The 25,716-nt window shown below is 36.9% G+C and overlaps 4 protein-coding genes and 1 pseudogene across 4 annotated transcripts; 3 read left to right on the top strand and 2 right to left on the bottom strand.

The window, feature by feature from the left end:
* The first annotated feature begins 6,597 nt into the window (after positions 1-6,597).
* On the top strand, positions 6,598-7,551 carry LOC119818820 (olfactory receptor 1020). The gene has a single exon (XM_038336608.1). The coding sequence runs from the start codon at positions 6,598-6,600 to the stop codon at positions 7,549-7,551; it is 954 nt and encodes a 317-aa protein (XP_038192536.1).
* A 4,153-nt stretch (positions 7,552-11,704) lies between these two features.
* LOC119818812 (olfactory receptor 5M10-like) lies at positions 11,705-12,655 on the top strand. The gene has a single exon (XM_038336586.1). The coding sequence runs from the start codon at positions 11,705-11,707 to the stop codon at positions 12,653-12,655; it is 951 nt and encodes a 316-aa protein (XP_038192514.1).
* Positions 12,656-17,818: 5,163 nt separating this feature from the next.
* LOC119820174 lies at positions 17,819-17,982 on the bottom strand (annotated as a pseudogene).
* Positions 17,983-19,658: 1,676 nt separating this feature from the next.
* Positions 19,659-20,597, top strand: LOC119818821 (olfactory receptor 5M10-like). Its single transcript, XM_038336610.1, has one exon. It carries the CDS (start codon positions 19,659-19,661, stop codon positions 20,595-20,597), a length of 939 nt encoding a protein of 312 aa, XP_038192538.1.
* Positions 20,598-24,753: 4,156 nt separating this feature from the next.
* Positions 24,754-25,716, bottom strand: LOC119818810 (olfactory receptor 5M11-like). The gene has a single exon (XM_038336583.1). The coding sequence runs from the start codon at positions 25,714-25,716 to the stop codon at positions 24,754-24,756; it is 963 nt and encodes a 320-aa protein (XP_038192511.1).

The raw sequence follows: 25,716 nt of genomic DNA, 5'->3' as shown, positions 1-25,716 counted from the left end.
GATGTGTTCATGCTTGCATATATGTGTTAAAATACACCAAATAGTATGTGCTTCAGGTGTATTCTATGGCAATTGTAATTCAATGTAGTTGCCCAATAAACAATCAAGAAGAAAACCAAAACAAATTAGACAACACTCTCCTACAACCCCTCACCTCATTACTTCATTTGAATTCATGTGTTATTTCACAGGTCAGACTCCTTAGGAAATAACAACCCTCAAACAGAAGAAATTTGCAAAGATATTTTATTTGTGGCTGAACTGGTTCTGTTATTTGTATTTACAGGAGTAAAGCTACCTTGTAACGAGTTAGGCTTCAGACCCACAACTGTCTATGTGTGACTCAATTGAACAATTTGATTAGCAATGCATCCCTCCCTCCTTACAGATCCAAGGTTTGAGTAAAAAGAGCAGACTATGAGAAGATTCTTCACTCACCACAAAACACGCTGCTTATTCTCGTGTGTTGTGGACAGAGACGGGCAGCCATGATCATTTGCTGCTGCTAGTTCTCAGCATTAGTATTTGTCTTCAAGAGTTGTCACTTGTTAAATAGGACGAAAAGTATTTACCTTAACAATACTGAGCAAAGCTCAGCTAGACTATATTAAACTTCTGGGTGCAACAATGACTTTGTGTTGAATATTGAATGTTTTTGGTCATTGTGTACTAAGATTAACGCTTAATTCAGTACACAAGTTTATATTCATAAATCTTTAAATGGTATTAAATGCTTATTTCATAGTGGTTTCACAATGACTGCTGTCTTTTCTGGAAGGGAGAGTATTTAATTCTAAATTAAATTAAAAATGAGTAGAAAGTAGGCTGTAATCTCGAAACTGTAAATCTGCAAACTTAGGAACAGCTCTGTCCTATAAAACTAAGTGCTGGCAAAACAAATTTTAGCCTTAAATTCTTCACCTGAATTTGAAATTTCTATATATGAGAGAACCTATATATGAAAAGAACAAGGATTAAAAATCTGGAGATGCCACTGCAGTTCCTGCCGTGATTTGATCAACTCCGTGTACTGCTCTTTTCAGTGTGGATTTCGGATCTGCGAATTGGGTGTGGTGGAGAAGATATTTAGTGTTAATCAGTTTTTAAATTCTGAATTCTAACAGCAAATAAAAGTTAAAACAAGCCTGAACATTGTTGCTGTTTCTGATATGGTTAAAAGGACCAGGTGTCAAGAAGTTCCAGTAGTCAGAGGAACACTGGTCAATGTGAGCCACCCTGAGCAGGGGTCCCATTCCGTCCCAACAGAGAGCTGACCTGTTTTCTCTCTGTAGCAGCAGCTGAAGGTTTTCTCTCCTCAGATGGGTCTCGTGGAGTGAGTGTTCCGCAACCGAGTCACAGAGTGTGACTCGCCCCGTTGCCTGTTTCAGGGCCACTTGCTCCTCCTGCTGCCGCACCCATGGGCAGGAGGTATTTAATTCTCGCAGACAAGCATTGTTTCCCAGAAGAAATATCACGAAATGGTTCTCTGCATCCACTAGAGATTCAGATATGCTGAACGTTATTCCCTGAGGCATTTTACTTCCTCTGTCCCCGGAGATGAATAATAAGAAAGATGTGCAGGCTTATTTGAAGATACATGGTTAGAATCTCTTATAAACCCTGTCATCTCATCTATTATTATTTCATTTCATTTTCTTTTTTATTTTTGCATATGAGGTCTCACTATGATACCCTGACTTGAACACCCTATGTAAACCTGTGTAAACCAGGTTAGCCTTGAATTCACCAAGACCTGCCTGCCTCTGACTCTCCGGTGCCGGGATTAAAGGTTGCCCTCACCATATCGTACACGTGCAGGCCTTTTTTTTCTAGGCTAAAGACTCTTGTGAGGTATGATTAGGTGATGAATGAGAAGGTTTTCTGTTTATGCCTTTGTCTACGAATGTCCTTTGAGAAAGCCATTTCCTATAGAATGGCATCAAGGTACTAAAAAAAAGGTGTTATGAGTCATTAGCTAAAGATAGATAAGAAAACTTTCCCCTGGTTACCCACCGCCTCCCGGGATGGGAGGGAGTGGGAACTGGGTTTGGTATAAAATGAGAAAAGACTATTAAAAAATAAAATTAAAAAAACATCAAACAAAAACTAAAAGGAAAGGGAAGAAAATGAAAAGGAAAAAAAGCAGGACCATCCTGCTATGTTATAAATTAAAAACAAAATTAAAAAAGAAAACTTTCAGAGGTGTATGTCCATAAATTCAACTCTTCTGTGTAACATCAGTGATTCAAATGTCTAAGCGCATCCAAATTTACACAAAGAATATGTGAAGTTCTTCTTAGTGTGTCATTCATGAGTGGTTTCCCTATGTAGGCCAGGCTTGCTCACCCACTGGAGTGATCAGGTCAAATTGAAGATGTATACAACATGGCTTTAGAGTCTCATAAGGAAACCTCACACCAATCTGCATTTTGATAATTATGATTTTGGAGATTCTAGATATGTGTATAAAATGGGTGTAAAGGTGAGAAAATTATTTTTAAATTTTAATTTTTGGAGACTTTCATACTTGAAGGCTATATTTACATCTTTTCCACTCCTTCATTTTCCATCCCATACCTCTCTGTCCCCCACTCATTCACAAATTTATGCTTCTTCTTTTCTAACTGTGTATGTATAATCTTATTTATTATCTCTGTCTATTGGATGCAGCAATCTACACTCATCTCCAAAGCCATTGCAGACAATATAGCTAAGAAAGACATAGGAAACATCCCAGTGTGATAGAGTCACTGAGTCACAGTGTGGAGCTGTCATCCCCCAAACAACCCTTGGGGTCTCAATTGCCCCGTGTCTCCTCATCTCACCCCTAAACATTATCCAATGACCTAACTTCTTGTGTGTATATAGTTTTCTTGTAGAAAATAACACTAGAGATAGCGCTGTTTTGTGGACTCAAATTGTCCAAGCAGATACGGCTCCAGCTTTCAATGGAGAGAGGAAGGATGTACAATAATAGTGCTTAAGAACATAGTACTCAAAAATTATTCTCCAACAGTTTCAGTGTTCCCAAAGGCGAAACAAAGAAACGCAAAGGAGACTTGATATTTTCTAAATCTCAGAGAGGAAACATGATGTAGGTTTCATGGATGTCACATGAGAAAACCAGTCCCCAGAGGCCAAGGAATGAGAACCACATGCTACTTTAAGTGAGTGTGAATCCTATCTGGTGTGTTCTGAAGTCTCTGGCAAGAGTGGAGCACACTGACAGATGATTTCCTTTGAAAAGAACATCATTGCAGTTCAGTAAGTTGGGATGCTCCACTTTAAGGAAAGCTGAAAGAAATAAGTTTCATATTTTTTTCTCTGTGTGTGGAGCCAAGAGGTTCAGTAACTCCTTAAAGAAGGAAGAAGTGTTCTTGCTGAGGCTGTGCTTGTTTGTGAATTTAGGCATAGAGCAGAAACAGCAGGATCAATAGAGGTCAAGCAGTTGCATACGGTAAGGGGGATACTTCAAATATGCTGCTTGGTTAGAGGACTGACCTGAGGCGAAGGCCATTCTGCTATTATTTTCCTGAGTTACCCACTGGCTCAAAATTCCAAAAGATCCTAGGGATGAAGAAAGTTTGTTACATTGACTCTACACCCATTTCTCTTGCTCAGATATTTATGGTTGTTAGAATAAATATAAACATCAATAAGTAATATGATTCCAGGGCTTTCTAAAATTCACTTTTTTCTCTGTTTTTGAGATTGTAGTAAAATTACATCATTATCTTTCTTACTCTTTATTTCAAGCCCTCTCATATACCTCTTCATGCAATTTTAAATGTAGGAAGTACAGTAGGAAATCTTAGTTATTTTTAGATACATGTAGATCGGCAAAGACATGTTGATTATTGCCTAGTTTGTGGGTTTGATTGCAAAATCACAGCAAGGTGGGAAGCACATTGTAGAGAAACAGGACATATTCTTATTAAAAGAGAGGAGGGATGTGAGGTTTGGTGGCTCACCCCTGTAATCCCTGCCATGGAGAGGATGTGGTAGGAGGGTCTCCTGTTCCATTTTAGACACAGGGAGGATCTACATAAGAACAAAAGAAAAGAAGTTTCAAGAACAAGATTCACAAATAAGGTTATAAAAACGATTATATTTTGCAATAACTATCTGAAGTTATAGTTCCTTAGGTGGAGACACCATCACTTTGGGCAACAATTAGGGTTGACCCAGACCTCACACATGCCAGGTTATGAGCTGTAACCCCAGCTGATGTGTGACTTCACTGTAACAAAGTCAGTTCAGTAGTATGAATGGGGCTCATAAAACTAAGCTGCCATCCCACTGTGCACCAGAACCCACTTCAGCATTGATGATGCTATTGAAAATGACCTCGAAAGTTGACTAACCAAGATTGAATTTGAGTTTATATTTATGCTCCAATGAGGAGCTTTGTGACTCTTGGCAAGTTAATGATTTGCACTTTAGATTTGCTCTCTGCTTATCCTATAGGCATACAATAAAATAACGTAATCAAAACATTTAACACAGGACTTATAGTGCACAGACATGACTAAAAGCATATTCAGAACATTGTAATGCTTTCTATCTTAACTAATATTACTTTCTATTCATCATTAGTAGATCTTGTAAGGCATTACTTTCACTGTTTTTGTTAGAATTCTATTCTCATGGGAGTTATGCTTGGAAATGTGGCAATTGACTTATTTTTTATTTTCTGGAGATGAAATTATTTTTAAGGTCTATTTTTTATTTTATGTGCATGAGTGTTTCATCTGCATGCATGGCTATGCATCACACATGTGCAGTATCAAAGAGTGTTGGGTTCCCTTGAACTGGTGTTGTTGTGAGCTACATTTTGGTGCTGGTAATCAAACCCTGGTTCTCTGCATGAGCAGCCAGTGCTAATAAACCCTGAGCCATCACTCCAGAGCCTAAAGATGCCATTATCATAGTTTATCTGTGCCAGTAAATCATTGGCATGGAAATGATCATATTAAGGAAGGGCCAATACAACAGTTATGCATTATCTCTTTTATGACAGAAAATGCACTACTGATTAGCCCCAAACCCCCATACCCCAATGGATACTCCTGGGATAATTCCTTCCAAGACTCCATCACTGATTGCTGAGGTTCATATATGGTAACAAAATAAATGACTCCCCAGGCATGTTTTAATGACTATGAAAATATGAGGGTTTATATAGTTTAACTCTTGAGTGTCTGTCTCAATGGAAACTACATATCAATATATATTTTAATAATATACATTATCCATCTTTACATATGGATGTTTCTGAAAGACAAAATCATATTTTGTACTCTCTTCTAACCGGTTGCATGCATTCAATACCATTTTCATTATCATTGTGAGCAAAGATATTGGGTAATGCTTTAATTTTGGAAAGTATAAAGTAGCACCTCTCTGTGAGTGATAAGTGGGTGGTATAGCATACGGAACCCTAATTTCTTGAGTAGGCTATGCCGCCTTAGTTTATTGCTAAGTAATATGAGATAACGAAAGACACCTGGAATGGGCATGAAGACTCTTGCTGGTTGACATTGTCATCGAAGCTGTTGCTTAGAGGATAAGGCTGGCATCTCTTCTGAGTTGTCCTTTTCCTTTCTGTTATTTTCTCCTCTTTGACTTCACTCCATGTTGCTAGGTGTTAATTTTGCTTACATTTCTATTTTATTATATTAAAGAATTTCTTTTGATTCATTGTCATCATTAGGTAATTCTATGTGCTACGTTTTATGGCCCTATTATTTTGTTAGTATTTTAACTGATATGGTAAAAGATTGTTTCTTCAAGGAGTAACATGCAGGTTCTCTTGATAATGCTTGCATCCACATAACTGTTAAATCAGGTTTAAGAGCTTAAGGAATCTAGCAAACAATTGCTATCCATAGTAAATCTGATTTGTAATAGTTCTGTGATCTTGTGCCTTCCAGGGTAATGGTTTGAACCGCACAGGCTGCTCATGCTTTTTTTCCCATCATGAGTGTTTACATGTCCTTAAGACCTGGTTCTCTAATCATTAGAGGGTATTACTGAACTTTTTGATGTTTAGTTTATTTCAATCCTGTGACTGCCTGAAGATAGCATCAATTTCATAAAAATGTAAAACATATAGAAATTCAAAGATTCTCCTTGTATTAGTGACTAACTTTTCAGAATTTTAATATTTTTGAACTTCTTTATATGTAATGACAAAGAGAAGTCAGTTGTTTAAGGAAGATGTGCAATGTTTCTTCAGTTATAAGTAGTAGGCATACATATTTATAAATTTAGATATTAATCATTAATAATGAAGACAGTTATATCTCAAAATAGTTAACCACAAGCACAATTAAAGTCAATAGATCTTAATTCTGTTTAAGGTCCTCAGGACCCAATACCCAAATTCAGTTATAATAGATTGGACTTGATGTCAGTTCCAAGATACTTTTCACTATGGTATCAATATTTTACTATTTTGAAATAATTCATGTGTATCAAAAATCTCTACAAATGCATTTATGTTTTCACCATTACATTCATAAATATTTATATCATCTATATTCTACATTCACCTAAATAATGCAATGCTCCAACTTCTCTTATGTTGCAGCACAGATGGTCAGAACTGTGAGAGGAGTCCAAGTTAAAAATGAGACAGAAGTGACAGAATTTATCCTACTGGGACTCTCAGACAATCCAGACCTGCAGAACATCCTCTTTGCATTGTTTCTGGTGATCTACATGATAACCCTGGTGGGTAATTTGGGCATGATGGCACTAATTAAGGTGGACCGCTCTCTGCACACACCTATGTACTTCTTTCTCAGCAGCCTTTCCTTTGTCGATGCTTCTTCCTCCTCAACTGTCACTCCTAAGATGCTGTTAAACCTCCTGACTGAGGATAAGAGCATTTCTTTCAATGGCTGTGCTGCCCAGTTCTTCTTCTTTGGCTCCTTCCTGGGAACTGAGTGTTTCTTGCTAGCCATGATGGCATACGACCGCTATGCAGCCATTTGGAATCCCCTGCTGTACCCAGTTCTCATGTCTGGAAGAATTTGTTTTATGTTGGTGACTACTTCATTCCTAGCAGGCTTTGGCAATGCAGCCATCCACACAGGGATGACTTTCAAGTTGTCCTTTTGTGGCTCTAATAAAATCAACCATTTCTACTGTGACACCCCGCCCCTGCTCAAGCTCTCTTGTTCTGACATTCATATCAATGGCATCGTGATCATGGCTTTTTCCAGTTTTACTGTTCTCAGCTGTGTTCTGATTGTTCTTATTTCTTACCTGTGCATTCTCATTGCCATACTGAAGATGCCCTCTGCAGAAGGAAGGCACAAAGCATTTTCTACCTGTGCCTCCCATCTCATGGCTGTCACCATCTTCTTTGGTTCTATTCTCTTTATGTACTTGCGGCCTACTACTAGCTACTCGCTGGAGCAGGACAAGGTTGACTCTGTGTTTTATACAGTAGTGATCCCCATGCTTAACCCTCTCATCTACAGTTTGAAAAATAAAGATGTGAAGGAGGCAGTGAGGAAAATCGTACAGAAACATGTGCTATAAGTCTATGCTCTCCCTCATTAGGCTTTGCAGGATTTGCTCTCTGATTACTTAAGTTGTTTCTATGTATTAAAGTTAATATGTTAAAATTAAAGATACTTCTTTTTTGATTAAGAAAAGAGATTTATTTTGCTTATAGCTCTGGAGGTTTGGGTATGCTGCTGACATCAGCTGGGCTTGGGTAGGGACCTCATGGAAGATGTAACAGATACTTCTTAATCCCCTCATGTCAGAAATATGTCTTTTGGACCCATCTGATAAATACATATCATAGGTAAAGTGTATGTGTGTGTGTGTGTGTGTGTGTGTGTACTATCTAGCAGAATCAGAAATATTGCTAAGACAATTTTTCAGTATGATCAATGCTATACATGGAAATTAGCTATGCATTTTGAATTGCCAAAGCATCAGTTATATGATAAATGTTTCAATCATGATAGACACATTTAACTAATTTATCAGATATGCATTACCAATATCATCCTTATTTTTCTCACATTGCACTCAAGAATGCAATACATAATAAAAAGTCTTACCAGATATTATAGAATTTGAATAGCATCCATAACATGGAAATATTTGGATCTTTTTAAATTATTTGAAACATGGCAGAATTCTAAGCATTTCTGTGTTTTATTTATATTTCTTCCAGAATGACATAGAGTTGTTATTAAACATTTGTTAAATTAGATATGAGTATTGTGTTTTTCATTAGGGTAGGAGAAAATCAATGCTGGAGCAATATGATAACTGATATTTTTGATAATTGCCACATTGAAGCAGATTCTGTGAAGTTTAGAACCACAGGAGTGTCTCCTACTTGCTTCTTTCCACTCTATCAACTGCCCCAGACCACGAAGATTGAACACCACTGTGCTGTATGATCCAAATGTTGTTGTTGTGTCTCTGAAAATAAATTATGGAGGACTGCTGGCAATTTGTCTCATCCAGGCAACATTTTACAGTATTCTAAATTCTCTTAACAATTAGACAAGATTTACTTCCTTACTTCAGTCATGAATAAAGAGTTATAATTCATATGTTTTCAGATTATTATAGGCAATCTTACAGAGGAAATGAATTATTTCTGATTATTTTTATATACTTTATTTCCTTAAGTTTGACATGATCTATAATAAAATTGAATTATACTTACTCTTCTATAATTAAAAATCAACCAGAGCTACATTGTCTTTGTTCTGTGATATTTCTAGACTTTCATATAATAAATATGACTGCCCTGTAGGTTTGGGGGCCACAAAGCCATGTCAAGTCATCTCTGCAACAGTCATGTTATGTCCAAAAAAATTACTATGCTGCAGATGTCCATTACCTCTGATTCTTTCAATCTTTCATCCCCTTCTTCTCTGCTCACCCCTGAGCTTTGAAGGGAGGGATTGTGATACAGACATTGCATTTATAGTAACGCTTCACAGTTTCTTATTCTCTTACAAAAACCAGTTGAGAGTCTCTATTAATCTCCATTTACTACAAAAGGAAGGTTCTCTGATAAGGACTGAGAGGTGCACTAATATATGAATATAATGATAAAAACTAAGGGAGAAGTTTGACAGTGTGGTCATTTAGCTGAGAAATAGTATCAGGGTATGCCTGAGGGTTATGCATTAGTTCTCCATGAGTTATTGGTCCAGAAAGCAGTAGTTGTCTTCTGAAGCAGACTTTTAATCAAATCAGAAAGTGTTTGGTTTATACCAGAACATTCATGCCATTATTTAGGGAAAAAAAAGTAATTTCCCGTACACTACAAGCTTCCAATTTCTTTCTGCTCTTTTATTTAAATTTCTCGTGACAAACAGTATTATCTCATTTTTTTTACAGAGAACAAATATAATTTGCAAATGATTAGCTTTCTGCTAACTAAAATATTTCTTAACACTAAATATTCAATGAATATTTTTGATTTTCTTGATTCTGAAGAAGCAACATTTACTTTTTAATCAATTTTTATAGATAGAATTACTTTGGATAACCAAAATTTAAGTTGGAGTTAGTTCAATGAAATTCATGAAATGGAGAACAAATAAAGAATTGCATTTGTACTATACTTTTTCAGTAATCTGTTCTTAAAACTGTCACTTATTATACTTTATCCCTCAGTCCCACTGGATTATTTCTTCTTAGTATGAACAGTAAAAAATGAGAAACTCCAGGTGGAGTTTCTTTTACTTTTGTATGCTAAATATACAAAACATCTTCTAACTATATCACCTTGTCTTTTATTATTTACATTAATAGATAAAATGGCAAATGCAGTGGTAGAGATAGAGAAGAGAGAGAAAAGAAGAGGGGAGAGAGAGAGAGAGAGAGAGAGAGAGAGAGAGAGAGAGAGAGAGAGAGAGAGAGAGCGCCAGAAAGAGAGTTGTTTACACATGTTAGGGAGAGGTTTTGGCCTCATAGGTGAGTAAACTCCATACAACATCAAATTAAGATTATTCTCTTGAGAATCAAAGAACATTTAAATTGTACCTCTAAAGCTGTTTTTTAGACACTTAGGGGATTAACCAAGAAAACATATCATAAATCTTACTACATTATATGATGCACAGTAAGTCAATATTTGCAGGTAGGTTAAATTTTGTATTTGATAAACAAATATATGTTTGTGTGCTTGTATATGGATTGTATATATCATCGTGGGAAAATACATTGTCAGTGACTCTAAAATATCCACTATTATATGTGAACTCTAATGTATTTGTGAGAAGCAAGTAAACAATGGTTTAAAGCCAAGTACTGAGACAATTTTAACATGATATTCCAAACACATAGAAATTCTGGATGGTAGGTTATACTGGCATTGATATCATAGTTAAGGATCTGGGCTTTCTCTAGTAGATAGTCTTATAAATGGGTTAAAATATAAGAACATTTTACACAAGCAAAAAAATCACACTATAAAGATGGATTTATTGCAGTCATTTGAATATCCTTTAGGCTGTTCAAATACTCTCTCTCAGAAAGGGATTTTATTCCACCTGAAATCTTTCTTCCTTTGCTTTTTTAATATCATAACTTGTTTTCATTTGACAATATGTTACATAGGTTTCTGTATGAATTAGTATCTATTCCTTTTGCTCTGCAACATACACTCTGGGAAGACACAGGATGAGATACTGCCTTAACCTTATATTGTTGAATAATGTCAGAAAATGGAGTTTGCTGTGCACAGGACTTAATGTATTGATAAACATCCAACATAGAGAGAACAATTCTGGTTACTTAGGGTTATTTCTTTGTTGTTGGTGTTGGTGCTGGTGGGGATTTGGATTGTGGAAACACAGTTTTGTTATGTTGATTAACTATCCCAAGACTGAATAGGGGTGGGGTAGAGGGGAAGGTGGAGGGAGACAGAGGAGGGGAGGGAGTGGGATCTGGGATTGGTATGTAAAATGAGAAAATATATTTTTTTTCAAAACATAAATTAATTAATAAACAATGTTTCCAAGGGTAACCAGATATTGCCATTTTTTTTTCCTGTAACCACCCAGGTTATTGAGAATTCAAGCATCTAGCACCATGGTCTGTTGAAAATTTGCTTAGATTATGAAAGATTATCATGATTTTTAAGACAAATTTCAGAACTTCAGGGCCTCTTCATTCACTTATTGACCACTGTGGGTTGTGCGTAACTTGACGCATTAGATGCTGATATTTCATTCTGACTTCAAAGGTATAGGGTATGGCAGCTTCAAATACTGGAAACAAATATTTCTTCATTGCTTATGAAGTGACATGCCTTTAAAACTTTTTTCTTAAATGTTGATCTTAAATTGTTAGAAAAGGTGGAAATACATTCTACATGGATATCACTGAGAGCACAGGCATACTTGTGCAAATACATATGTGAAAGCATCTGTCTATAATGAATACACATACAATTGTGAGAAAGAAGAAGCACAGTGAGACCGCAATTGTTTTGTCTGCTGTGTGATTAGGAGGGATACAATAAAAAGAAAATCACAAACAGATTGTAAAAAATACAGGTTGGATATGATGTGTAGGTATGAGAAAGCATTTGACAAGACAAGGAATTGTGCTGCAGACCAACTAAAAATCAGTGAGGACTACAGCTCATCGCTAATTGCGAAGGCACTGCTCATATTTCTTGCCACTTTCAGCTTGCAAGTGTAAGAAAATGACCTCCCTAAACCGTACTACTGCAGAGATGGATTTCATTCTTGTGGGACTCACAGACAGCCTGGTGCTGGGCAGGATCCTCTTCATAGTGTTTCTGCTCATCTTTGTCATCACACTGGCAGGAAACCTGTCCATGATTGTGCTGATCAGGACCAATTCCCACCTGCAAACGCCCATGTACTTCTTCCTTGGGCACCTCTCCTTTGTAGACATTTGCTACTCTTCCAATGTTACTCCCAACATGCTACGTGGTTTCGTCTCAGACCAGAAGACAATCTCCTATGCTGAGTGCTTCACACAGTGTCTTCTCTTCATTGCTCTGGTGATCACTGAATTTTATATCCTTGCTTCCATGGCACTGGACCGCTATGTGGCCATTTGCAGCCCTCTGCATTACAGTACCAGGATGTCCAAGAATGTTTGCGTGTCTCTCGTCGCATTTCCTTATGCGTTTGGCTTCCTGAATGGGCTCTCTCAGACTCTGCTCACTTTCCACCTGTCTTTCTGTGGCTCCCGTGTAATCAACCACTTCTACTGTGCAGACCCTCCTCTCATCATGCTGGCTTGCTCTGACACCCACGTCAAAAAGATGGCCATGTTCGTGGTTGCCGGCTTTACTCTTTCAAGTTCTCTCAGTATCATTCTTCTGTCTTACCTTTACATTTTTGCAGCCATCTTGAGGATCCGTTCTGCTGAAGGAAGGCAAAAAGCCTTTTCCACCTGTGGTTCCCACCTGACAACAGTCACCATATTTTATGGAACCCTTTTCTGCATGTATTTAAAGCCTCCATCAGAGAAGTCCGTGGAGGAGTCCAAAATAATAGCAATTTTTTACACATTTTTGAGCCCATTGCTGAACCCCTTAATCTATAGCCTAAGGAACAAGGATGTTATCAATGCCATGAAAGAGGTGATCAAGGGAAATTTCTGCCAGAAAGTTTTGGTTTAGGAAGATGTTTAAGTGTTGTTAGTTGGCATCTGTTATGACATAGTATTCTTGTAGGATGAAGCTACAAGTATCTTACATTTCCTTTTTGTGCAACATCATATACCCCTAGTTACTTCTTTTTTGTGTATTTCATATTGTAGTTTACACCTTCTAGTTATTTTTTAAGGTAAATCTACCATTTTGAAATTAGAAAAAAAGAATTTTTACTTACTATTCAAGATTCTATATAAAGACATTGTCTTAATTTATATGAAATTTAGTTTCTAACCAACTGTCCTAAAGAAAAAAAAAAAAGGTAAAATCATACCCTGTGAAGTATGACATGCTGCAACCTATAGAAGATTTCAAAAAAAATAAATGATTTTACTGTTTTTTTTTTTACAATGGTGACTTTTTTCTAATATAAAGAACACCACAAAATGATTGCTTTGATTCCTTACTCAGCAATCAAATGACATAAAGTAAATAGAAAATAATTTTGGTTGGGAGATTTTTGATGACTTTCTGTTTTCTTTGCGGTCATACGTCAATGTACTTTGTTTATTTGGTCTTGATTTAAATTTGGTAAGTGATATTTACCAGAAAATTGTTCATTTCCTTTAAATTTTCCAATTTTTAAAAATTTTCCAATTTTGTGGAGTACAGATTTTTTTTTTTTTTTTTTGGTTTTTCGAGACAGGGTTTCTCTGCAGCTTTTTTAGAGCCTGGCCTGGAACTAGCTCTTGTAGACCAGGCTGGCCTCGAACTCACAGAGATCCGCCTGCCTCTGCCTCCCGAGTGCTGGGATTAAAGAAGTACAGATTTTTGAAGTATGAATTTCTAACATGTCTGCCTTTTCATTTCTGATTTTGCTAAATCGAATATTCTCTCTCTTTTGGAGTTTATCAGCTGTAGGAGTTCTTTGGTGGAGTTTTTCGGGTCGCTTATGTACACTATCATATCATCTGCAAATAACGAAAGTTTAACTTCTTCCTTTCCAATTCGAATCCCCTTGATCCCCTTGTGTTGTCTTATTGCTATTGCTAGAACTTCAAGCACTATATTGAAGAGATAAGGAGAGAGTAGACAGCCTTGTCGTGTTCCTGAATTTAGTGGAATGGCCTTGAGTTTCTCTCCGTTTAATTTGATGTTAGCTGTTGGCTTGCTGTAAATAGCCTTTATTATATTTAGGAATGACCCTGACCCCCTAATCTCTCCAAGACCTTTATCATAAAGGGATGTTGAATTTTGTCAAATGCTTTTTCTGCATCTAATGAGATGATCATATGGTTTTTATCCTTCAGTCTATTTATTCTCATTTTTGTATGACTGACTTGTACCTTGTTAATGAAATAATGAGGGAGTTATTATATCTGTTTATGAAATGTGGAGTCTTTGGCACAGAAATTAATGGGCTTACCAGAGTCCATAGCTTAAATAAAAACCATTTATTTTCTCATTCTCCTTCTGTTATCCTAACTTTGGGACATATAAATTCTCAACCCACCAGGATGCTGGATGGAATGTCAAGGATGATGGACTTATAAGGTTAAACGCTGCATTTACGGATGTAAGTGAAATTTTAATTATGGTTATGGTATCTGTGATTTTTAAAAGAAATATCTAAGTTCTGCCGGGTGATGGTGGCATACACCTTTAATCCCAGCACTTAGGAGGCAGAGGCAGGCAGATCTCTGAGTTCGAGGCCGGCCTCGTCTACAAGAGCTAGTTCTAGGACAGGCTCCTAAGCTACAGAGAAACCCTGTTCGAAAAACCAATAAAAAAGAATATAATCAGCTTCTACAGCAATAATCAACAATAATCTGTATTTATATGCATGATTGGGAATCCCTTTATGTAGTGATGTAGTACTCCAAAAATGCACCTTTTTTTAAAAAAAGATTTGTTTGTTATGTGTACAGTGTTCTTCCTGCAAGAAAATGTCTCTTATCCTAAGAGGATGGAAGTATTGCTGAACATCACAGCCAGAGTTAATAACGTACTTTGAGGTCACTTAAGACTTAAGATTCCTATTGTACTGTCTACTCAGGCTGTTTTATTTTTGCCTACTTTTAAAGAAATGACATAAAGGTAACACTTAGTTGCCTTGAATTTCCCATGTAATTAGTTTCTATAACCTAAGCTAATGCATAGCTGAATTCTTAAATTATGTATACTTCTGTGCCCTTGACCAAGATCAGTGCATGGGTAACATTTTCTGAAAGCATCAAATACAAAGGTTGAAAGAAAACTTTTAAAAATCTACCCCAAAGACTGAAAGCAACAGTTAAGGGTATGGGTTGATAATGATGTTCTTTCTAGTACTTTTTTTTTTGTTTTGTTTTTTGTGTTTTTTTTTTTTTGTTTTGTTTTGTTTTGGGTCAGTGGAGATCAGTGGTAGCTAGTAAAATTCTATTAAAAATTTTTGTAAAGGATAGTATTCCTTTCCCATGTGATGCCTTCTGTGCTGTTTGATAACAATAGAGCAAAGCCCTTCTGTTAGAAACAGACACACAGAAACCCTCAAACCACGGACGCAGTCACAAGTCAGCTTTCAGTCGGACACAGATTCAGACTCATACAACAGGCAGGATGGAAGATACAGGGAACATGGAGTCGTGAATTCAAATCTGACTCACTTGTTAAATTTCATAATAAAATCTGTCATTTTATTAAAAATGAATACAAAAATCAATTAATTTTGTTGAAATGAAATTAATGAATTAAAATTAAGTCTTGAGACTACTGTTCTACTCTGTACTCAACTTGTTTCTGTAACTTCTCTTTAACAGAATGACATTAAATCTTCCTTTAATAGAATATTAACTATCTATCCCAACCTAAACTTTTATTTCTTTAATTAATGTGACACTAATTCCATTTTTGGGGACTCAGAGTTTATTGATAATGGATTTATTTCATGCAGTTCTGTTTATGAGTGTCTCTCTCTCTGTGTGTGTGTGTGTGTGTGAGAGAGAGAGAGAGACAGAGACAGAGAGAGACAGAGAGAGAGAGAGAGAGAGAGAGAGAGAGAGAGAGAGAGAGAGAGAGAGAGAGAGAGAGAGAGAGAGAGAGAATCTGTGTCTGTGTATGTGTGTGTGTGTTGAGGTTGACACTGGATTTCTTCCTCCATAAGCCTCCATTTTATTAAGCAAGGAAGTAAGTTATGGTTCTATTGCTGTGAAGAGACACCATGATTGTTGGGCCAAAATTATCTCAGGGCTTATAGGACAGAGAAAAGCCTGTCTTGAGTTTGAGTGAGGATGGGACAGCAAACCTAGGTAGATGCTCCCCCAGCCAGAGGGGGCATTTGGCTGCTTCTCATTGTCTGGAGGTAGCCCCATATCACAGGATGTCACTTAAGTTATATAAGCTGATGCTCACAGTAATAAACTGAGTTCCTGCTTTGACTCGACCCCTATTTTGTCTGATTGTCCTGCGTTGTGGAGCTGTGGAACAGGTGGATAATGCGCTCACCTTTCCCTGGGGAATTAGGAGGCTCAGGAAGCCTAGCACATGACCATGGCAACTCCCATAAAGGAAAAAAAAACATTTAATTGTGGTGTCTTATATTCTCAGAGGCTTTGTCATCATGGTGGGACATGGTGGTGTGCAGGCAGACATAACTCTGGAAACGAAACCGAGAGTCCTACATCTTTGCCTTTGGGCAATGCGAAGTGGTCTGCGTGTCACACTGAGCAAAATGAACAAAGGAGACCTCAAAGCCCACCTGCACAGTGATAAGCTTCCTCCAACAAGGCTAGACCTACTCCAATAAAACTTCCCCTCCTAACAGTGCCATTCCCTGCGAGTTTATGGGAGCCAATCACATTCCAATCACAACAGTACCTAAGAAGACACCAGCCAAGTAGTAATCAGTGAAGCAGATAAGCAGGACATCAGTGAGAGGAAGGGAACACCGCAGAGTGGTAAAAGCTCCCAGCTGCAAGTTCTATGTGAGGCAGAACTCCTCTGTGATCATTCTGTGTCACCTTCTTCCTGGGTAGCCCCGTCGTTTGAGATTTCAGGTAGAACCTTGGAGAGATTTGATAAGGATTATAGGCTCTAATCTCCATATCACCAGTAGGGGACTGGAATCTAGAACTGTTATGCTATTTTATACTAATTTTTTATCTCATATTGTAATGGAAGGAGAGAAAGTTTTTCATACTCAGATTGACAAAGTAGTCACAAGGCAGGTCCTAAATTCTCTAGTCTTGCAATGAAAAAAAAATTTGATTTAGAAATAAAAAAGAATGCTAATTTGCCATCGAATTACTTGGATGCCTATGGAAATTGAGGATGCCTCACCTGTTATTGTCACACTATATTTTGACACATTCAAGTGGTTTGAGTCGGACTTACCTGTACATTGAAAGACAAGTGCCAATGAAAACATTTGCCTACTCCTTAACCCACTAATGGACACCTTGGGATCTTTATTAAATGTCCTCTTCAATTACAAGTTTAAGTTATTTGTAAATGATCGTGTTTTTAGGACTAGCCTGTGCTTCTTAGTGTCTTGAAAACATAACTCCACAAGTTTAAGTCCTGAAGCCCTGATCTATAAAACGCCCCATACTTGATCAGTTTTTTTGTACTAGTTCAATTGATTTGCTGAAATCCCCTCTCAACTATTTTTTTTTACATCTCTCATACAGCAGGACTTCTTCCCCATTACTTCAGTCTGTATTCATAAGAAGAAACAGCTGTATACTTAGTGTACTTGCTGTGGGAAGTCCATCGGTATATGTGTTGCTTTCATTGGTTAATGAATTAAAAAAAAAAGCTGTTTTGTCCTATGTCAGGGAAGAATAGAACTAGGTGGCAAAACTAAACATTGTTGGGAGAAAGTAGTCAGAGTCAGTGAGATGCCATGTAGCTGCCCACAGCATTCAGATGTGCTGGAATCTTGCCATATTAATTAATCCTTAATTAATTAATCATTAATCTTGTGAAATGGCTTAATTTAAGATGTAAGACCTAGTTAATAAGGAGATAGAGCTAACAGGCCAAGCAATGATTTAATTAATACAGTTTCTACATTATTTAAGGTCTGGGGTGCCGAGAAATAAACGAGTAATCTTCGACCACACTTGATAAAAAGAAACAAATAAAATTCTTATGTTATTTGCCTACATATTGGAATTTCTAGCTCACAACTTACTTATTTTTAGTTCTTTTTGGGAATTGTCTGAGGCAGTGCTGCAATATCAGATTGACATATGGGTGTGATGGCACAAAATTCCAAAAATGCATTTAATATATTTTCCTCATATTAAGGATGTAACAGGTTTAAGCTGATAAGAGATACTTCACTTGATCCTAGCTAAAAGGTTAATAATGATGACAGTATACTTTTCTAGCCATGCTGAGATTTTAAGCACAGTATGGCAACCTGTGTACACAGAGATTCAGCTGAAATTTTGGCCTCAAAGGAAAATCAGTTCCTCAAAACATCAAATTAGTGTTCTACCCCTGAGAATCAAAGAATATATTAATTGGATCCTTAGAATTATTTTTGAAACCCACGAGGCTATTTCAAATCAATACATTATAAATCTCTCTACCTTGTTTCTATAATACATGGTACATACTTGTCCACAGTTAGTTTCTTTCTGCATTTGGTAAGTAAAACTGTTGTGAATGTTTGCATGTTGCCTTGTCCCTTTTGAGAACATATTTATTTTGAAAATTGGCCATTCTAATAATATTTTGATATTTTTGTGTCATTGGAGAATCCACATAATTTGCATGTATTTCAAATATACAGTTGGAGAACAAGCACATGCCTGTCTGAGTGGGTGGTGCTTGACGACCAAGCTTTGTGATCTTTTTTTATTCAGTCACTCACACACGATGAGAGAGAGGCCATTGTTAAAACATCTATGGTTCCATAAGCTAATATTTGCATGAATGATTTAGTAATAAGAATCAAAATCAAATAAGAACCAAAAATCTACACTAGTTCTAAGATAAGTATATTTTTTTTATTGACAGTGTAAATGCTACCTTTTTAGGAAAAGACTTTCTACCATCGCAAAATGGATCATTTTATTTGCCTAGTTTTGCTATGATTAATATCTACAGTGTAATGAGTGCTGTAGAAATGGGAAGTTGGTTTACTTTATGAAATCCTATAATGCTATTTGCATGCACACATGAATAAATGTGTGACTTGTCAAGAGAAAGTCTAATTTTTGATTATGAATCATTGTTACATATTAAAAGACAAAATTTATATGTTAAGCTCTGTCTAGATAACTAAGGTTAGATGCAATATCAGGGGTTATAGGGGAAATGAAGCAGTTTTATTTTGTATCTGAAATGAGAGATTATCACTGTTGAGAAAAGTTGGAAATGCAAGATATATGACTGGTCAATTTGCATGATAGGAGTAACTAACTCTTTCTTATTTTGCTCATTTGGTTTTATTTATTTAGTTTTTTTCCCAAAAAGCTTGGAAAATATAATAAAAGTAAGCACTTTCTATTTTTTCTTTTTCTTTTCCTTTTGGTTTTTTGAGACAGGGTATCTCTGTAACTTTGGAGCCTGTCCTAGAACCTGCTCTTGTAGATGATGCTGGTTTCAAACTGACAGAGGTTAACATCGTCCTGAATGTTGGGATTAAAGGTATGTGCCACCAGCACCTGGCTTAATAGGGACTTTCAAAACACAGATGTACGCAAAAATACAAGACGATACATATATGTAAGGAAGGAAGTATGAAAGAAATAAATCAAATTTCATGTAAGCATGTTGTCTGTGTGTTAACTAGGGAGAGAGAGAGAGGGAGAGAGAGAGACAGAGAAAAAGAGAGAGGGAAGTAGATACAGATAAAATGAAATGGAGCCATGACAGAAAGATGCAGAATTAAGAATAAACACTGAAAAGGTGGGTGTGTATACTGAGAAATGTAATTGATGAAAATAAGAACTTCAAGAAATAAGTGAAGCTGATGGGCGGTACAAAAAAGAAGTCCTGCTCATATTTCTTGCCACTTTCAGCTTGCAAGTGTAAGAAAATGACCTCCCTAAACCGTACTACTGCAGAGATGGATTTCATTCTTGTGGGACTCACAGACAGCCCGGTGCTGGGCAGGATCCTCTTCACAGTGTTTCTGCTCATCTTTGTCGTCACACTGGCAGGAAACCTGTCCATGATTGTGCTGATCAGGACCAATTCCCACCTGCAAACGCCCATGTACTTCTTCCTTGGGCACCTCTCCTTTGTAGACATTTGCTACTCTTCCAATGTTACTCCCAACATGCTGCGTGGTTTCGTCTCAGACCAGAAGACAATCTCCTATACTGGGTGCTTCACACAGTGTCTTCTCTTCATTGCTCTGGTGATCACTGAATTTTATATCCTTGCTTCCATGGCACTGGACCGCTATGTGGCCATTTGCAGCCCTCTGCATTACAGTACCAGGATGTCCAAGAATGTTTGCGTGTCTCTCGTCGCATTTCCTTATGTGTTTGGCTTCCTGAATGGGCTCTCTCAGACTCTGCTCACTTTCCACCTGTCTTTCTGTGGCTCCCGTGTAATCAACCACTTCTACTGTGCAGACCCTCCTCTCATCATGCTGGCTTGCTCTGACACCCATGTCAAAAAGATGGCCATGTTCGTGGTTGCCGGCTTTACTCTTTCAAGTTCTCTCAGTATCATTCTTTTGTCTTACCTTTACATTTTTGCAGCCATCTTGAGGATCCGTTCTGCTGAAGGAAGACAAAAAGCCTTTTCCACCTGTGGTTCCCACATGACAACAGTCACCATATTTTATGGAACCCTTTTCTGCATGTACTTGAGACCCCCATCAAAGAGGTCTGTAGAAGAGTCCAAAGTAATTGCTGTGTTTTACACTTTTTTAAGCCCAATGTTGAACCCCTTGATCTATAGCTTACGGAACAAGGATGTCATTAATGCCATGAAACAAGTTATTAAAGGAAAACTCTTTCAATAAACGTCAATTTATGCATGTTTTTAGTTGAAATCACCCTTAAAGCCATGTCATTATATGCAACCCATGTGTCTCAGTGTCATATCTGTGTGCAACCTGAACTGTCATACATCAATTTTCCTTATTTATTCTTGAAATTAATTTTTTTAGGGAGAATAGTTGTTCAAATCTGTGATACTGGCATTAAAAAATACCCTCTTTAGGAGAAAAACTCCAAAAAGGCTTCAGTTAGTGTTCAATGATTCCATACAATGTCTTGCGTTCATGTAGGTATATAAGATCACAAATTTATGATCCGTGTAACTCTTACAGTCGATCTTCTTTGAATAATGTGGTTAAAGGTATATGCCAAAAAGATTTCATAATGTTTGATTCATAAGATCACTTCTAATACAATGTCTAGGGTAAAAAATTTGGCTGGATATCCAGATAATTAATTGAGCATTTTTGTTAACATTAAAGATATGGATCTTTGTCCTATGACTTTTGTTTGTTTTCTTAAAATATAGCATTCAAAACTCATTCATCTAGATATCTTCTCTAAGCCAGAAAATACTATATTGAATGACCATCTTTTTATATATTGCTAAGACTATTAATCAGACTCATTTAGCCGTATAGTCTACATATTTCTCAGTACAATCACTTATATTTAAAATTTGATAATTTGGAGCAATATGGTGTATCTATTGACTTCTGTGTACCTAAGGATACTTTGGTGAAAATATTTCTGTAGGAGTGAGTGAAATCTTATTTTTCTTGAGATTTACTATTACAAGTGAAATCTTAATATTTGTGATAACTTTTAATTTTAGTGAAAATATAATTATATCCTTTCCCCTTTCATTCCTCTCTCCAACCCCTTCCAAGTCATGTACTTGACTCCCTCTCAAATTCATGGCCTCATTATCTTTGATTATTATTATTTGGTAAATATATAAATATAATGGAGCCAAAGTCAATGGAATCTTACTTTTTAGACAAGGTGTTGTAGTACTAAGAAGTTTTAGTGATAGATTCAGTCACAGAAACATCAAGGTAAAAAGCTATATCCTCCATTCGTCTTAACCCCTTCATTATTGGACATCTAGGTTTTCCAACATGTATAGTTAACTTCTATTATATTGCCTTATATTTGATTCCTTAATGTTTTCACTTAAATATAAATACAGAAAATCTAACGGAATCCTGCTGCAAAATGTACAATAGATTTTTGCAGGAAATAAATCTTCTATAGTTTTTATAAAGCTTGACCACTTTGGAGTCTTGGTTCATGGAAAAAAATCTAAAATTCTGACAAATTTCTCTTTCAGAACTTTAAAAAGGAGGGGTAAAATGTAATATTTATATTTAAGGAGACATGTGACTTGTCAGTAGTATTACAACATAGTCTGATTTAAAATGGTAATCTGGGCTCTTGTGCAGTCCCCACCATGCTGCAAGTAGGAGATACCTGCCTCCAGGATGTTCCCCCTTCCCCGCCACCCACGGAACTCTGTACCACCAAGTCCCACCCCAAGCACCTGAACATCTTCCCTGTGGCCAGCCCTCAACTGCAACCCCAGCAGACCACATAGGCACATGTGACAACCACATCAGTTGGGAAAACAAGTGAGGTACTGGTCTTTCAGCTAGACTGCCCCAAAGTGCAGACCCCAGGGCATATCCCATGCACTGTTCCCTCACATCACAATACCAGCAAAGCGGCTGGATCCTGCTCCCACATCTGGTGGAAGTCCACTGCTCTGCTGCAGTACCCACCAACCTGCAACTGGATGAGATACTTGTCTCCAGATGTCCCCCCTCCTGCTATCCACTGGATGCTATCCCACCAAGACCCACTCCAAAGGCCCAACTCCAAGCATCTGAACATGCCCCCTGTAGCCAGCCTTCTTGAAACACCAGCAAAGTTCATAGGCACAGGTGAAAACCACACCAGTTGGAAAAACAGCAGACTACATAGAAACAGATGCAAACCACAACATTGGTAGAACAGGTACAGGCACAAGCCACAGTAGTTGGAGGAAAAGTTGAATAAATGCTGGTGTAGTTATACATTAAAAAACCGAAAGGGCAATATGGTACCATCAAAACCCGGTGATGCTACAACAGCAAAACCTAATCATGTCAATGCAGCTGAAGCAAACAAAAACGAACTTAAAATTCTGTATGATGATGATAGAGGCTCTTAAAAAGGAAATGAAAACTTTAAAGAAGTTGAGAGAAAGACAAAAAAACTAAAAGAAATCAATAAACCCTTAACCAAGGAAAGTCAAGAAAAAAAAACAATCAAAAGTGTGAAGGAAATGGTTCAATACTTGAAAATTGAAATATAAACAATAAAGAAAGCACAAATCGAGGGAAATTTGGAAATGGAAAATCTGGGGAAATGAACAGGAACTACAGATGCAAGAATCACCAACAAAATACAAGAGAAGGAAGGATCTCAGGTATTGAAGATACAATAGATAAAATGGATTCATCAATCAAAATGTTAAAACCCATAAATTTCTAACTCAAAACATCAAGGAAATCTGGAGCACTATGAAAAGACCAAACCTAAGAATAATAGGGATCAAAGAATGAGAAGAATTCCAGCTCAAAGGTACAGACAATATATTCAATAAAATCATAGAAGAAAACTTACCCAACCTTAAGAAAAACATGCCTATAAAGGTACAGAAGCTTTTAGAACACCAAATAGGCTGAACAAAAAAAAGTCCCCTCACCACATGACAATCAAATTACAAGGCATATAGAATAAAGAAAGAATATTAAGAGCTCCAAAGGAAAAAGACCAAGTAACATATAAAGGCAGATGTATCAGAATAACACCCAATTTCTCAATGGAAACACTAAAAGCCAGAGGTTCTTGAAAAATGGAAGATATTTCATAACCATCAAAAGAAAAATCAATTAAGATAAAGTCTCAATTCTGATCGTTAATGGCCCAAATGACAAGAATTTTTAAGTGTTTAAAGAAACAAATTGGTGAAGAGATTAGAAAATGGAAAAATCTTTCATTCTCATGGATCAATAGGATTAGCATAGTAAAAAAATGACAATCTTACCAAAAGCTAACTACAGATTCAGTGCAATTCCCTTCAAATCCCAACACAATTCTTTACAGAGCTCAAAAGAATAACACTCAACTTTACATGGAAATACAAAAAAAAAAAAAAAAACCTAGCACAGCTAAAACAATCCTGTACAATAACAAAACTTCTGGAGGTATCACCATCCCTGACTTCAAGCTCTGCTATACAGGTATAGCAATAAAAACAGTTGGTATTTGCATAAAAATAGAGCCACGAATCAGAGGAATCAAAATATATCTTAAATAAAAGTAAAACAGAGGAAAAATAAAATCCATGTGCATGCTACCTAAAAAATAAAAATCATTATCAAATAATCAAATACTTCGGATATTTTAAAATCCATGTTGACTTATTCGGGAGGGAATTATCTTCCAGAAAGTGACTACTATTGACACTTATGGCTAATGCTCGCTGGTAAGTTCTCTTCTGCCTCTCATCAGCACCAGGGAATACTACTTAAGACTGTCATTTACTTTTGCAGATAATTTGCTTGGTAACTGGTTAGAAGGAGAAACTTGTATTTATAGAAGTCTTCGTGAAGTTGAGAAAATGTTACATACATATTAAAAAGAATTTATATGCTAAAATGTGTGGTATATTCACCTGAATAGAAATCATGTTTTTAAAATTCAGGAGATACATTGCAACTCCTCTTGGATCAAAAATGGTGTCAAACAACATATTTGCAAAGTGGAAGGAAGAACCTATATGCTGGTGAAACAGAGAGATGTTATCAAGCAAAGCTAAACTCAGGATATTGTTCAATCTTGAAGGATGTTGTCTGGGATTGCATTTCCTATCAATCAGCTCTTCCAACAACGTTTCAATCTATAATTTCAATTATATTCTCACTTTATCCCAAGTTATGCACTCTTTTCTGGTCATTCCAAAGAACTACATTCAGCTAAATCAAATCAGAGAATTGGTAAAAAAAAAAATTCTTTAATTTAAAATTGGTGGGGGGGCTTTTATGCATGAGTATTGCATTTGCATAATTTCCACCTCTCCTTCTCCTCCCTTCCTTCTCAAATCCATAACTTCTATTAAAATTGGAGGTGCATTTAACTTTTCTCCCCTTTGCGAAGTTTTCTTACAAACACTCTTTTCAGAGCTTGTTTCACATCCTTGTTCCTCAGTCTGTATATAAATGGATTCACCATGGGACACACAAAAATACAAAACACTGCCACAATTTTGCCTTGCTCAACAGACCTCTCATTTGCTGGTCTCAGGTACATGCAGAAGAGGGACCCATAAAACATAATGATGGCTGTCAGGTGTGAGCCACAGGTGGAGAAAGCCTTTTGTTGCCCTTCACTGGAATGGATCCTCATGATGGTGACAAAGATAAAAATGTAGGAGAGGAGAATGATGAGGAGAGAACCTGTGAGATTAATCCCAGCTGACACAAACAGGGCAGTTAGCTTGATGTAAGTGTCAGAACATGTTAGCATCAAGAGCGGAGGGTCAGCACAGTAGAAATGGTTGATGGTGTTTGGTCCACAAAAGGATAGACGTGAGGTTAATATCACCTGCATTGTGCCCACCATAGAACCCCAGAAGTAGGGGAAAGTGACCAGGCAAATGCATACTGGTCGGGACATTTTTGTGTTATAATGTAGTAGGTTGCTAATCGCCATGTACCTGTCATAGGCCATGGCACCAAGCATGTAATATTCAGTTAGGAGCAAAGTTACAAAAACAAAACATTGAGCCAGACACCCAGTGTAAGAAATGCTTTTCTTCTCAGATAGAAAATTGACAAGCATCTGAGGAGAGACATTGGTGGAATAAAAAATATCCACACATACCAAGTGTTTCAGGAAAAAATACATGGGGGTTTGCAGCCGTGGAGTGAACCTGATTAGTAAGATCATGCCAATGAACCCGGTGAGTGTGATAAGGTAAATCATGAGAAACACCACGAAAAGAATTGGCTGCAGTTCTGGTCGGGTGCTTAGTCCCAGAAGAAAAAACTCGGTTGCCTCAGTGCCAGTGTGCTCTGGGTCTAAGTATACCATCAT

This window comes from Arvicola amphibius, chromosome 7, assembly GCF_903992535.2.
Source record: "Arvicola amphibius chromosome 7, mArvAmp1.2, whole genome shotgun sequence".
Lineage (NCBI taxonomy): Eukaryota > Metazoa > Chordata > Mammalia > Rodentia > Cricetidae > Arvicola > Arvicola amphibius.
Note: the sequence above shows the minus strand (reverse complement) of the source record. Positions and strands in the feature narration are given on the sequence as shown.

Excerpts from the sequence above, each read along its gene's own strand:
- LOC119818812 (XM_038336586.1), top strand. The coding sequence starts at position 11,705 with ATGACCTCCCTAAACCGTACTACTGCAGAGATGGATTTCATTCTTGTG.
- LOC119818810 (XM_038336583.1), bottom strand. The coding sequence starts at position 25,716 with ATGATGGTATACTTAGACCCAGAGCACACTGGCACTGAGGCAACCGAG.
- LOC119818820 (XM_038336608.1), top strand. The coding sequence starts at position 6,598 with ATGGTCAGAACTGTGAGAGGAGTCCAAGTTAAAAATGAGACAGAAGTG.
- LOC119818821 (XM_038336610.1), top strand. The coding sequence starts at position 19,659 with ATGACCTCCCTAAACCGTACTACTGCAGAGATGGATTTCATTCTTGTG.